At 37.9% G+C, this 13,793-nt stretch overlaps 2 protein-coding genes across 3 annotated transcripts in view; both read left to right on the top strand.

The window, feature by feature from the left end:
* GRM7 (glutamate metabotropic receptor 7) overlaps positions 1–13,793 on the top strand; it is an 891,796-nt gene that overhangs the window by 451,350 nt on the left and 426,653 nt on the right. The gene's annotated exons all lie outside the window — the stretch shown is intronic.
* Positions 9,312–9,785, top strand: LOC131824174 (protein S100-A10-like). Its single transcript, XM_059161570.1, has one exon. It carries the CDS (start codon positions 9,312–9,314, stop codon positions 9,603–9,605), a length of 294 nt encoding a protein of 97 aa, XP_059017553.1. The 3' UTR covers positions 9,606–9,785.

Below are 13,793 nucleotides of genomic sequence, written 5' to 3' on the forward strand. Positions count from 1 at the left end.
ATTTTTTTCATATACTTGTACTTATATTTTGGCAGATAGGAAATGTATGTGTATGTGTAAGTGTGTGTGCTATAATCACCACCAACAATATTGCTAAATGCATACACAATGGATTTGAGTACAGAGCTAATCAACATCAGTTCCTTTGTTGTGCCACCAACTAGTTAGGTGCTGAGTAGGCATTTTTTTCCCTACTTCAGTGTTCTCTTATAGAAAATGAGAGGATAGGTTTAAATGATTAGTGAGAACTGCTAATGCCCTAGAGTTCTCTGATTATCCACTGGGGGAAAAATTACATGAGTGTGTGTCTAAGTGTGTTAGTGTGTGTAACGTAGACAGAAAGAACTATAACTCCTGCTGTGAGTAAGCACCCAGGGGAGACAATAAAGAGATAAAATCACAAGTATAGCAAAATTTCAGAACAGTCATTAATTGTAAAATAGACCAAAAATATTTTTAAAAATATCCATCTATACTTCACTCATATAGAAGACAGAGATAGAAAACAATGAAATTATTGGAGGAGACACCGAAGAAGAAAAGCAAGAAAAGGAATCTGGGAGAAGTGAAGTCTAAAATCAGAAGTTGAAAGAAAGGAAGAAATGTACACATTGAGTAAAGAGGAGGAAAATTCACAAATATTATAACTCTTTGAAAATCCCTATTTTCAAAATTGAACTGTTCAAAACCAACTTTTCTCCTCTTTCCAGAACAATAGCTTTTTCTCCTTTTTCCAGAACAATAGCTATTTATTTACTTAACAGAAAGAAAGGGAAACAGTTTCTGTTTTCAGCATGCAGGAGAGCATTGACTTGGTGCATTGCTTAGAAGACCATTGAAGACTGAGACCAGGCTCTCCTTCTTTATGGGCAGTGGGTCATTGCAGGAACCCACAGACTCCACTAAGGCTTTATATAGCTGCACCTAGTAGAATTAAAAAGTGTCATGAGTTTGGACTAAGCATGAACAGAAGCACTTGAAACTATTAAACTCAGGGCCGACTATGAAAGCAAAGCAGTAATAAGAATTTAAAGGGTCATTAAGTTAGCCAAATGGATGGCAGGAAGAAAAATCAGCTACAAAAATGGAGAGGTTGAGGGGGTTTCTTTAATGTTCTTAACAAAAATTAGATGTTTGTTAATCTCTCCTCATTTGGAGAAGAAGAAAAAAGACCATACTAAATCAGATAAGGGCTTTTTCAGGCACTGTATGTATGACATTAGGTGTGTGCTATTAGGTTAATTGAAATTTTCAAGTTAAAATGACCTTCTAACTTTAAATAGAAAATTTTTTCCCCAGTCAGTTGTTAAAGGGGTTGTTTTGCAGTTTCCTAAGCACTAAGTCTATTGTGCTATTTATAATTTGACTTGGAAAATTACTTCCCTAACCTCTAACACTCAAACCTCTTTAATATTGTAAAATTGCGGACTATCTTTCTTAGAATTCACAATTCAGACAAAAATACCACTTTGTCTTGTTGAATTTTAGGAAGTCTTGGAAAGACACATGGGAGGGGGGCAAATTGTGATGTATTTTGAAGTCCCTTCATTAAACATATCTTCAACAAACTTCAGTTGAATACAGCCCAGAAATTCTGATATGCTCCAGAGATAAGAGATACAATGCTAATGCCTTCCCTAAAAAAAAAAAAAAAACAAAAAAAAACTCATGGTGTATTGGAGACAGTAAAGACAATCAGGGGAAAGAGCTGATTATCATCATGGCAGAGGATGAATTGTGCTTATGAGATAAGCCAGGTGGAGAAGGGTGTATGTGAACATCATTAGTAGAGGGCATTAAGGGACAAAAGTAGATGTCAAGAGAGGTAATCCTTAAAGAACAAAATTAGCAAGACAGGAAACAACATGTGTTGGAGAGGATGTGGAGAAAGGGGAACCCTCTTACACTGTTGGTGGGAATGCAAGTTGGTGCAGCCACTTTGGAGAACAGTGTGGAGATTCCTCAAGAAATTAAAAATAGAGCTTCCCTATGATCCTGCCATTGCACTACTTGGTATTTACTCCAAAGATACAGATGTAGTGAAAAGAAGGGCCATCTAAACCACAATGTTTATAGCAGCAATGGCCACGGTCGCCAAAATGTGGAAAGAACCAAGATGCCCTTCAACAGATGAATGGATAAGGAAGATGTGGTCCATATATACTATGGAGTATTATGCCTCCATCAGAAAGGATGAATACCCAACTTTTGTAGCAACATGGATGGGACTGGAAGAGATTATGCTGAGTGAAATAAGTCAAGCAGAGAGAGTCAATTATCATATGGTTTCACTTATTTGTGGAGCATAACAAATAGCGTGGAGGACAAGGGGAGATGGACAGGAGAGGGGAGTTGAGGGAAATTGGAAGGGGAGGTGAACCATGAGAGACTATGGACTCTGAAAAACAATCTGAAGGTTTTGAAGGGGCCAGGGTGGGAGGTTGGGGGATCCAGGTGGTGGGTATTGTAGAGGGCACATATTGCGTGGAGCACTGAGTGTGGTGCAAAAATAATGAATACTGTTATGCTGAAAAAATTAAAAAAATTAAAAATAAAAGAACAAATGGTAGTTGACCTACTAAATAAGAGGTAGAAGGGTTCCATTTAGTGACAGCGGAATTTACAAGGGGCAAGAAGTAACAAATAGTATTTCAACATGTTAGAATAAACTGAAGACCATGGAGGGGTTTGGATCACTGGTGGACAGACTGGCAGGGACTAAACCATAAACAGGACCCTGGGCATGATTTATTGAAGACTTGCAACAAAATGGACCAATCTGAACCTTTGAGATATTGATTCCAGGATCTGATGTCAACACAGAGCTCAGACTGGTCTTTCTTAGATTTCTTACGGACACCAAAATTTATCCTCAGAGAACCAGAATGACCATGGTTGAACAAAAAAGTCCACATCTGACTGGCTATTTGAAGGTATTTAGTTCCAGCCTGCCTGAAGCTACTAGTGAACTTGATTCAAAAACCAAAAGCTTTTCTAACTTATGACTAACCAAAAACTGACAAAACTTAGCTATACCACACCATTCTTGTTTCCTCATTGTTCTTTTAGATGCATTTCCTGTTCTAAATCTGATTTCCTTTTGTATTCTGTTGCTTTGTTTTTTAAACTTTATTTTAAAATATCTTATTAGAGTATAATCTCCATTGGCTTGAATATGTAATTCTTAAATGCACCATTCAGTGACTTTCTTCCATGTATACACCAAAGTGACCACCATACAAATCAAGATATAGAATTTTCTCATCCCCCCAAATGAATTCTCCTGGTTTCACTTCCTATCACTTATTCTTCCATCTTCAAAAGAGTTAATGTTGTCTTCTCTTTCACTTCGCATAGATTTTTTTAAATCTCACAGTAGATCTGTTCTTTTTTTTTTTTTTAAAGATTTTATTTATTTATTTGACAGACAGAGATCAGAAGTAGGCAGAGAGGCAGGCAGAGACAGAGAGAGGAGGAAGCAGGCTCCACGCTGAGCAGAGAGCCCAAAGCAAGGCTCCATCCCAGGACCCTGGGATCATGAGCTGAGCAGAAGGCAGAGGCTTTAACCCACTAAGCCACCCAGGCGCCCCCACAGTAGATCTGTTTTGCCTCTGAATTCCATAGACTCATATGTGAAAGAATGGAATCATACCGTGTATGTTTGTGGGTATCTAATTTCTTCACTAAATATACTATTTTAGGGATAGAACCCTATTGCAGCATATTACATTGTTTATTCTTTTTATTGTTATGTAATATTCCATTGTCCAAACACTGCAATGTGTTTATCCACTGATACATCATAAACATTTGTGTTATGGTGCTCTGCCAATGCAATTTCAGATTCTTCCAATTTCAAGCTGAAACACTGTATTAAGGCACAAATATTCCTGTTATCTTTTATTACTTTTTGAAGAAAAATTTACTGGGCAAATTGATATTTTTATACATTTTCAGCTAATGTGCCCATTTTAGCAAAGTATCCTGGTGCTTTTTTCCATCATCTGTTTCATTGTCATTGAGCCCCTTTGATGAGTTCTTGATGCAGTCATAAAGTCACAGAGAAAAACAATATACATTGATGGAAAGAAAAGTCAGAGAATGCAGAAAGATATGGCTTACAATGTGGAACTATTAATATTATATATGATTTAAACCTGTGTTGTCATACAAATACTATAGAGTTCATGAGGTTCTGAGAGTAATGTTGATACTAACAGGTTTTACATTTAAAAGAGATTTCTATTTGCAGTTCTACTTTTAGACCCAAGTTCCTCATGCCCTGTGTACATACATAGCAACATATGTAAGTAGAGAGTCTAGTTCTTTGCTGAATTTGATGAATATAGAAACCAACCTCTGACTAGTCTAAAGAGTAGAGCAATTAATCACATAATTTTCATCCTTAGGAAACATAGCATTTTTTTATGATCTCTCTGCTACATTTTATCATCTGTTTTTATACAACAACTCATGGTAGAACAAAATTCTTTTTCCCTATTCATATTTTACATTGTTTAACACACTTGGGTTTTGTGTCAGGGTATTCTGTTCGTGTGTGTGTGTGTGTGTATATATGTATATATATATATATTTTTTTTTTAATTAAATACTAGTTTGCCAATCATTCTGACATTGACATTTGGAGGACTAATTTATTCTAACCTCAGGGAATTTACTTTTTAGGAATAAATTGAGCATTAAAAATTTCTGTCTGATGTTTTTAAAAAGGTTTTATGGAATTTCTTATACATAAGCCAAGTGAAGCACAGCATGTTGGCACATACCCAGTACTTTTGCGTACCATGGGATTCCAAAAAATGTTCTTGTCTTGAATTGATTATTTCAACTCTCAACATCATTCATGCAGATGTCAGTGACTTATGCTATGCTTAGGTTATATCTGGCCTCCATATGTCAATGTCAATATGAGTGGCTTCTGGTAAGTTAGTATTTCAGTCCAAGAAAGAACCAAAGAATATCAAAAGCATAATCAAGAGTGAAATAAAAACAGGATTCTTTTGAAATTAGCTATGTAAATAGTAAAAAAAAAAAAGCCATCTGGATGTTTGTTTTCTTTTCCTGCATGGATAGGGGAGTATATAGTTATATGGAGTTATTTATCATAACGATGATTATGATGATGATGGTGGTGGTGTGTTGATGTTTACAGGAATGACATTAGTTATGAACTTCCGTTAAACACTTATAATATGCAGGTATTATGAAATACAATCTTGAAAGTAAAAACTTTTTTATCCACATCTTAGAGGTGAAGAAATGGATGCTTGGATTAGATAACTTGCCCAGACTTACACAAAATAATAAAATAATATATGCTGAAACTGGGATTTTACCATAACAGCTATTTGAGTCCTAGCACTTTTTCTTAGCTACCATTTTATATTCTGTTTAGTGAAGAGTAGATTGACCAGTTGCTGTATAAAATTCATTATTATTATTTTTTATAATGGAGCTTGGGGAAATATTGAAAGTGTCATTTGGATGTTAGAAAAGTGCTTGTTTTGATGGCATCAGTGTCTTAGATTAAATTCCTTAGAAGCAGAGCCTGAGTCAGGGATTCTGATGCATATGTTTTACTGAGGGAATTCTCATGGGAGAAGGGGAATGAAGAAAGCAAGGTGGGGTAAGGGGAAGGTGCTAAGTGAGGACATGACTCCCACTGCAGCATAGTTTTGGCATGATTCCAAGGAGATCTCTAAAGTATGAATTTATCCAGAGAATTGATCCCACTATAAGGCAAGAAGAAGGGATATTTATATACCCCAGTTAGTTATTCATTAGCTGAAGGCTTCCCTTAGGAGGAGGTATAAATAACTTCATAGGCTCAGTCCCTGGTTAGCCAAAGAAGAAGGAAATAAGCTATGAATTATTAGCAGCTTATCATGTGTGTTAGTCCATCTGGGCTGCTGCAACAACATGCATTATATTGGGAATTATAAATTGCAGAAATTTATTTTTTATAGTCTAGAGGCTGGGAAATCCAAGGTCAAGGCACTGGTAGATTCAGTGTCTGGTGAGAACCCACTTCCTGGTTCAGAGTTGGCCCTTTTCTCATGATGGCCTCATGAAGGAAGGGAAGAAGTAGCTCTCTGAGTTCTCTGTTATAAAAGCACTAATCCTAAGCATAAGGGTTTTGCTCTCATGACCTAATCATGTCCCAAATGTCCTATCTCCAAATATAATCACACTGGGCATTTGGATTTAATATATGAAATTGGGAAGGTGGGCCACAAATACCCAGCCTGTATTATCATGCATTGTGAATCATTTTTACGAGTAAGAGGAGTCAAGACTGATACTTTTTTCCTTATTTAGAAGGATTAGTCTTGACATGTCCCAAACTATTAGGCCCTCTGAAAACTTTACTGATGTAGCAGAATCCTAAATCTTCATAATACAATCTCTACCATCTGGTACACATCCATCTTACTAAGATATCTTCAGAACTTGCTGCTTATTGCCCAATGTGTCTGATGAACATAATATTATTAATATTGTGGGCACATTTTCTCTTCTGCAAAATGTCTACAATATTGAAATAAACTGTGGTAAATTAGAAAACTTAAAATCCTGTAACAGCATTAATGTATATACTCTTGTTTGTCCCATTTAAAGGCAAATTGCTTTTGATATTCTTGCCTTTTAGGCATTGAGGGGGACTTCTGTTAGAAAGATTGGAAATATAACTTTTGTTAGATCAATAGCCATGACCATAAGTTACTTTCTGCTATGGCATTTTGGTATGTCTCCTTCTAAGAGCCATTCCAACACTGTTTAAGGATGGAGCCCATAGGATCCTTGTCAAGATGTCAAATAGGAAAGTATCCCATATGAAAAAATTTTCTATTATCTGCCTTCATATTCTGACCCCTTTTTCTTTGACCTAACACTCTGAAGTCCTATTTCCACATATACTCTTCTAGTTCCTAATAGTATATATTAGCTGGTCCTGCAGCATTTTCCAACATGTAACTCCTCTCCTCACTTAGCAAGCCAGCACTACTCTGGTCAGGTTATGCTGAGATTATTTCTGATTATTTTTCTAATGACCAGGAAACTAGGGGAGGTGGAACTCGAGGAGACCAAGCACTGTCTTATAAGCCACCTGTATCCATTTATGCATTTTCAGAATCTTCAAGCAAGAATCCATCAATATCCTCTTAAAAGGGGTGGACCAGAGCATTCAGAGAGATCTGGGTATTGAAGTTGCTTAAGTATACCTGTCTTGATATTACCATGTCAGATTCCTTGGTGGCACTTCTTTTGATAGGCTTTCTTTGACCTAAAGGGAATTTTCTGGAGCAATGTTTCTCAAACTGTAAGTGTTAATCAGAATCACCTGGAGGACTTATTAAAACACAGATAGCTGGAAAAAATAAAATAAAACACAGATAGCTGGGTCTCAGCCCGAGTTTCCCATCTGCCTAGTCTGAGGTGGTATCCAAGTTTTTGCATTTCAAGTTCCCAAGTGATGCTGATATCCTGGTCCAGGGACCACATTTTGAGAAGCACTGCTCTGGAGAAAGGGTCAGCTCTAAGCCATTATCAGCCACCACACAATTTATGGATAGATGTACCAGCCTGGAAAGGGAATCCGGGGGGCTCCAAATCATCCAGTACACCTGGTGTTACGTGAATCTAAATAGTGTTGAATTCACCATTCTAATTACACATGACTTACTTCAGAACAGAATTTCTACAAGAATTTCTACATATTAAGTCACTAAAACAGTGTGGTGCAAAAACAATTAATACTGTTGTGCTGAAAAGAAATTTAAAAAAATAATAATACGGATAAACCATTGGCCAAACTAATCCAAAAGAAAAGAGAGAGGATCCAAATTAATAAAATTATGAATGAAAAGGGAGAGATCACAACTAACACCAAGCAAATAGAAACAATCATCAGAAATTATTATCAACGGTTATATGCCAATAAGTTAAGCAACCTAGATGAAATGGATGCATTCCTGGAAACCTGGAAACTTCCAAGACTGAATCAGGAAGAAATTGGCAACCTGAATAAACCAATATCTAGTAAAGAGATTGAAGCAGTGATCAACAATCTCCCAAAAAATGAGACCCCAGGACCTGATGGATTCCCTGGGGAATACTACCAAACATTCAAAGAAGAAATAATACCCATTCTCCTGAAGTTGTTTCAAAAAATAGAAACAAAAGGAAAACTTCCAGACTCTTTTTATGAATCCAGCATTACCTTGATCCCCAAACCAGGCAAAGACCCCACCAAAAAGGAAAATTTCAGACCAATAGCCCTGATGAATATGGATGCCAAGATTCTCAACAAGATCCTAGCTAATAAGATCCAACAGTACATTAAAAAGTTTATCAATCATGACCAGGTGGGATTTATCCATGGGATACGAGGGTGGTTCAACATTTGCAAATCAATCAGTGTGATAGAACATATTAATAAGAGAAGAGACAAGAACCACATAGTCCTCTCAATTGATGCAGAAAAAGCATTTGACAAAATCCAGCATCTGTTCGTGGTTAAAACTCTTCAAAATATAGGGATAGAAGGAACATTCCTCAACTTCATAAAATCCATCTATGAAAAACACACAGAGAATATCATCCTCAATGGGGAAAAGCTGACAGCCTTCCCTTTGAGATCAGGAACACGACAAGGATGCCCACTCTTGCCACTGTTATTCAACATAGTACCAGAAGTCTTAGCAACAGCAATCAGACAACAAAAAGAAGTAAAAAGCATTCAAATTGGCAAAGAAGTCAAACTCACTTTCTTCACAGATGACATGATACTTTACATGGAAAACCCAAAAGATTCCACCCTCAAACTCAAAACCAATGTACAGAAATCAGTTGCTTCCTTATACATTAACAATGAAAATATAGAAAGGGAAATTAGAGAATTGATTTCATTTACTGTAGCACCAAGAACCATAAAATATCTAGGAATAAACCTAACCAAAGTGGTAAAGGATCTGGAACTAGAGAACACTCATGAAAGAAATTGAAGAAGGAACAAAAAGATGGAAGACCATTCCGTACTCATGCAAGGAAGAATAAATATTGTTAAAAATGTCTATAATGCCTAGAGCAATCTATACTTTCAGTGCTGTCCCAATCAAAATTCCTCTGGCATTTTTCAAAGAGCTGGAACAAACAATCCTAAAATTTGTATGGAACCAGAAGAGACCCCAAATTCTTAAGGAAATGTTAAAAAAGAAAAACAGGTGCATCCCAGACAACCAATCATCCCCACTGTGCTTTGGACCAAGGTTTCAAAAGACCTCACCAAAATGCCATCTCAAATGGAACATGCCATGGAAACCATGATGTTCACATTTCACAAGTTTGCTGGGGATAAAGGGTACTTAACAAAGGAGGATCTGCAAGTACTCATGGAAAAGGAGTTTGCAGGATTTTTGAAAAATCAGAAAGACCCTCTGACCATGGACAAAATAATGAAGGACCTCGACCAGTGCCGAGATGTCAAAGTGGGCTTCCAGAGCTGCTTCTCACTAATCGCGGGGCTCAACATTGCATGCAATGACTATTTTGTAGTACACATGAAGCAGAAGAGAAAGAAGTAGGCAATATTGAGCACCACTCCTGTCCAATGAGAGTTCATCCGAAGGGTCTCTTAAGGAATCTGTCCCACAGCTTCCCCCCGTATAAAGTATTCCATTGGCAGTTGGGGACCCTCAGAAAATGTACAGATAAAATCCAAACCCCATTTGAGAAGCAGAGAAAGAAAAGTCAGATAAGATTTTTATATTGTTTGCATCTTCTTGCCCTCAATAAAGAAATTCCTTTTTTTAGTTCCTCAAAAAAAACAAAACAAAACAAAACAAAACAAAAAGCCCAACAACAAAAACTAGGGGCATCACAATCAAGCCTGATTTCAAGCTTTACTACAAAACTGTGATCACCAAGACATCATGGCTCTGGCACAAAAACAGACACATAGACCAGTGGAGCAGAGTAGAGAAACCAGATATGGACCCTCAACTCTATGGTTAAATAATCTTCAACAAAGCAGGGAAAAATATCCAGTGGAAAAAAAGACAGTTTCTTCAATAAATGGTGCTGGGAAAATTGGACAGTTATGTGTAGAAGAATGAAACTTGACCATTTTCTCCCATCCAAGTACTAACCAGGCCCGACCCTGCTTAGCTTCCGAGATCAGACGAGATCGGGCGCGTTCAGGGTGGTATGGCCGTAGACAACTTGACCATTTTCTTACACCATACACAAAGATATGCTCAAAATGGATGAAAGACCTCAACATGAGGCGGGAATCTATCAAAATCCTAGAGGAGAACATAGGCAATAATGTTGTTGGCAGTAACGTTGTCAACACAAGCTATAGCAACTAACAAAAGCGAAAATGAACTTTTGAGACTTCATCAAGATCAAAAGCTTCTGCACAGCAAAGGAAACAGTCAACAGAACAAAGAGGCAACCCATGGAATGGGAGAAGGTATTTGCAAATGACACTATAGTCAAAGGGCTGATATCCAGGATCTATGAAGAACTCCTCAAACTCAACACACACAAAACAGATAATCACATAAAAAAAAAAATGGGCAGAAGACATAAACAGACACTACTCCAAAGAAGACATACAAATGGCTAACAGAAACATGAAAAAATGTCCATCATCATTAGCCATCAAGGAGATTCAAATCAAACCACATTGAGATACCACCTTACACCAGTTAGAATGGCCAAAATTAACAAGACAGGAAACAATGTGTGTTGGAGAGGATGTGGAGAAAGGGGAACCCTCTTACACTGTTGGTGGGAATGCAAGTTGGTGCAGCCACTTGGGAAAACAGTGTGGAGATTCCTTAAGAAATTAAAAATAGAGCGGGGCGCCTGGGTGGCTCAGTGGGTTAAGCCGCTGCCTTTGACTCGGGTCATGATCTCAGGGTCATGGGATTGAGTCCTGCATCGGGCTCTCTGCTCAGCGGGGAGCCTGCTTCCCTTCCTCTCTCTCTGCCTGCCTCTCTGTCTACTTGTGATTTCTCTCTGTCAAATAAATAAATAAAATCTTAAAAAAAATTGTTAAGAAATTAAAAATAGAGCTGCCCTATGACCCTGCAATTGCACTACTGGGTATTTACCCCAACAATACAGGTGTAGTGAAAAGAAGGACCATCTGTACCCCTATGTTCATAGCAGCAATGGCCAAACTGTGGAAAGAACTAAGATGCCATTCAACAGATGAATGGATAAAGAAGATATGGTCCATATATACAATGGGGTATTATGCCTCCATCAGAAAGGATGAAAACCCAACATGGAGGGGACTAGAAGAGATTATGCTGAGTGAAATAAGTTAAGCAGAGGGAGTCAATTATCATATGGTTTCACTTACTTGTGGAGCGTAAGAAATAACACAGAAGACATTGGGAGATGGAGAAGAGAAGTGAGTTGGGGGAAACCAAAGAGGGAGACAAACCATAAGAGACTGCGGACTCTCAGAAACAGAGGGTTTTGGAGGGGAAAGGAGCAGGGAGTTGGGTGAGCCTAGTGGTGGGTATTATGGAGGGCATGTATTGCGTGGAGCTCTGGGTGTGGTGCATAAAAAATGAATTTCAAAACACTGAAAAAAAATTAAATTAGATTTAAAAATAATAATAATGTACATACTTTTATTCCTCCAAATGATGCAGCAGAGAAAATTTTGGTGGGTTCTGGACTTTCTCGCCCTTAATTAATTCATAATCTCTCTCTCTCTCTCTCACTATTTGCCTGCACCCATCTGTGGGTAAGAAACAGCACAAAAACCATGCCTGAGTCTGTGTTTCATCTTAATGAACCATTGCTTGAAGGAACATCATAGTAAAATGAAATCCAACTTGTCTAAAGAAAGTAAATGAGCCCTTCTATTCTCCCAAAAGCTTGAGTACCACCTGATTCTTAGCAAAGATAAAAGAGCTTTGAAATTAGATTTAAGTGAGAATCATAGTAATCAAGGGTGCCAACATCTGTTGAACAACAGTAGGAAAAAATTACTTTTTTTGAGGGGAAAACAACCACCTAATCATGTGGTTTCATATAAGGAGGCCTACTTAAAAGTTCACATAATTATTGGATAGCTGTTTCCTTTCTGTCAGTGTTGAGCTAACTAAGCCTTGAGAACTCATTAGGTACAACTGCAGGTGAGTTACTACGATCCTGATCCTCTTTGAACTGCAGATGATGATGCATTTTAGTGACTCTAGCACTTCTGCTGTAAAGAGCTCAACATTAAAGAGGATTTCCAGGCAATATTTTTGTCAGTTAATTGTCATACCATTAGATAATAAGGTTGAATTAAGCACTCTGTGTGTCACGGAGAAAGGAAGACACATTGGGGAGAAGTAGAAGACATTTAGAGGGAGGGATTGGGACTGATGCCGGGAAGGCAGAATAACTAGGGAATTGAGAGAGTGAGGTGAGGTCCTGGAGTATAGGGCCATTGAGGAAGCTACTGAGGGGAAGCTGAAGAGTTAGACAGAAGCTGAGAGGAGGGTGGGAAGGAGAGGGTGAGGGATGCATGGAGAAAGAAACAGAAAGACAGAAAAGAGACATGGAGACAGATGGGAAAAGGTAGTATGGAGTGTGGGGTGGGGAAAGATGTGTGTGCTTTGAAAGATGGAGGAAATTTTCTAGACGGAATATACATTATGAACCCAGTTATAGAGCAACATAATCCTCAAACATAAACCACTGTTGTGGAGAAAGAATAGCATTTATTTTTTTCTTTACATATTGAATCCAGTATTTCCTGGTTAAAATGAAACTGGCTTTGCAAGCCTGAGACCTTATGAATCTCTCCTTTCCTTTGGTTGCCTTACCTTATGAGATGCTCACAGAGTTCGGCCCTGCTGTTTCACAGTGGCCTCCAAGAATGGCATTGTGTTCTCCAGCTAAGAGGAGGCCAGTCCTCATTTTTGAAGAGAGATGGGCTCCTCCAGGCAGCTTTGTAGAAACAATACTGTGATCAGCTCTATTTGGGGGAGGAAGGGGACCTGGAAAGTATTAGGTTAGTAGTTTTTGTTTTGTTTTGGTTTGGTTTTTTTGTTTTTTACCCATCTGTAGTAGCAACCTGTTTGTTGTAGCTTTTCAGTTTAATATGCATACCGCTCATACATGTAAAGTGCACAGGAAAGTGCCTGGCACATTGTAAATACTCAAATGCTATTTTTATTGGTGCAGGTTCCTCCACCATAACTGTTGTAACTACATCATTTTGTCTCTGCAGTCACTCCCCGACACACTTGTGCATCCGTTCATTCTTTTCATCATCTTTCATCTCTGTGCAGGTTTGCACAGCACTCTCAATAGCCTTCCATTGTCATTCTCTTCTTTGTCTCTTCTCTTCTTTGTCATTCTCTTCTATGGCAGGTGTTGAGCACATATGCTTCTCTGCATACATAACAAATAGTATTTGAGATACACTTTACACATTTACTATTGTGAAATCTTCACCGTTTCTTTTGCTTTCTGAAAAGGGGACATATTTTCTCCCCTTCCTTTCTTTAATTTTTATGACATTTGATTTGAGACATGAAAGTCACTGAGAAGAGAGTTGTCAGAATTTGTTTTTTTCTCACCTGAGACCAAAAGAGCCTTGCATGAATTGACCTGCTTCCCCTTTGCCACAAATATGGCTCCCTTGAGTTATTGAGCTTTGCAGAAGCATTAGCCTTCCCTGGAGGTTGTAAACTTTTCTCTGGTTCCAAAATAGTATGTCTTCAAATTTACTCATTTATTTTTTCACATTGGCC

The sequence above is a fragment of the Mustela lutreola genome, chromosome 2, assembly GCF_030435805.1.
Source record: "Mustela lutreola isolate mMusLut2 chromosome 2, mMusLut2.pri, whole genome shotgun sequence".
Classification (NCBI taxonomy): domain Eukaryota; kingdom Metazoa; phylum Chordata; class Mammalia; order Carnivora; family Mustelidae; genus Mustela; species Mustela lutreola.

What these genes read in the sequence shown, in the direction of transcription:
- LOC131824174 (XM_059161570.1), top strand. Translation starts at nt 9,312, where the DNA reads ATGCCATCTCAAATGGAACATGCCATGGAAACCATGATGTTCACATTT.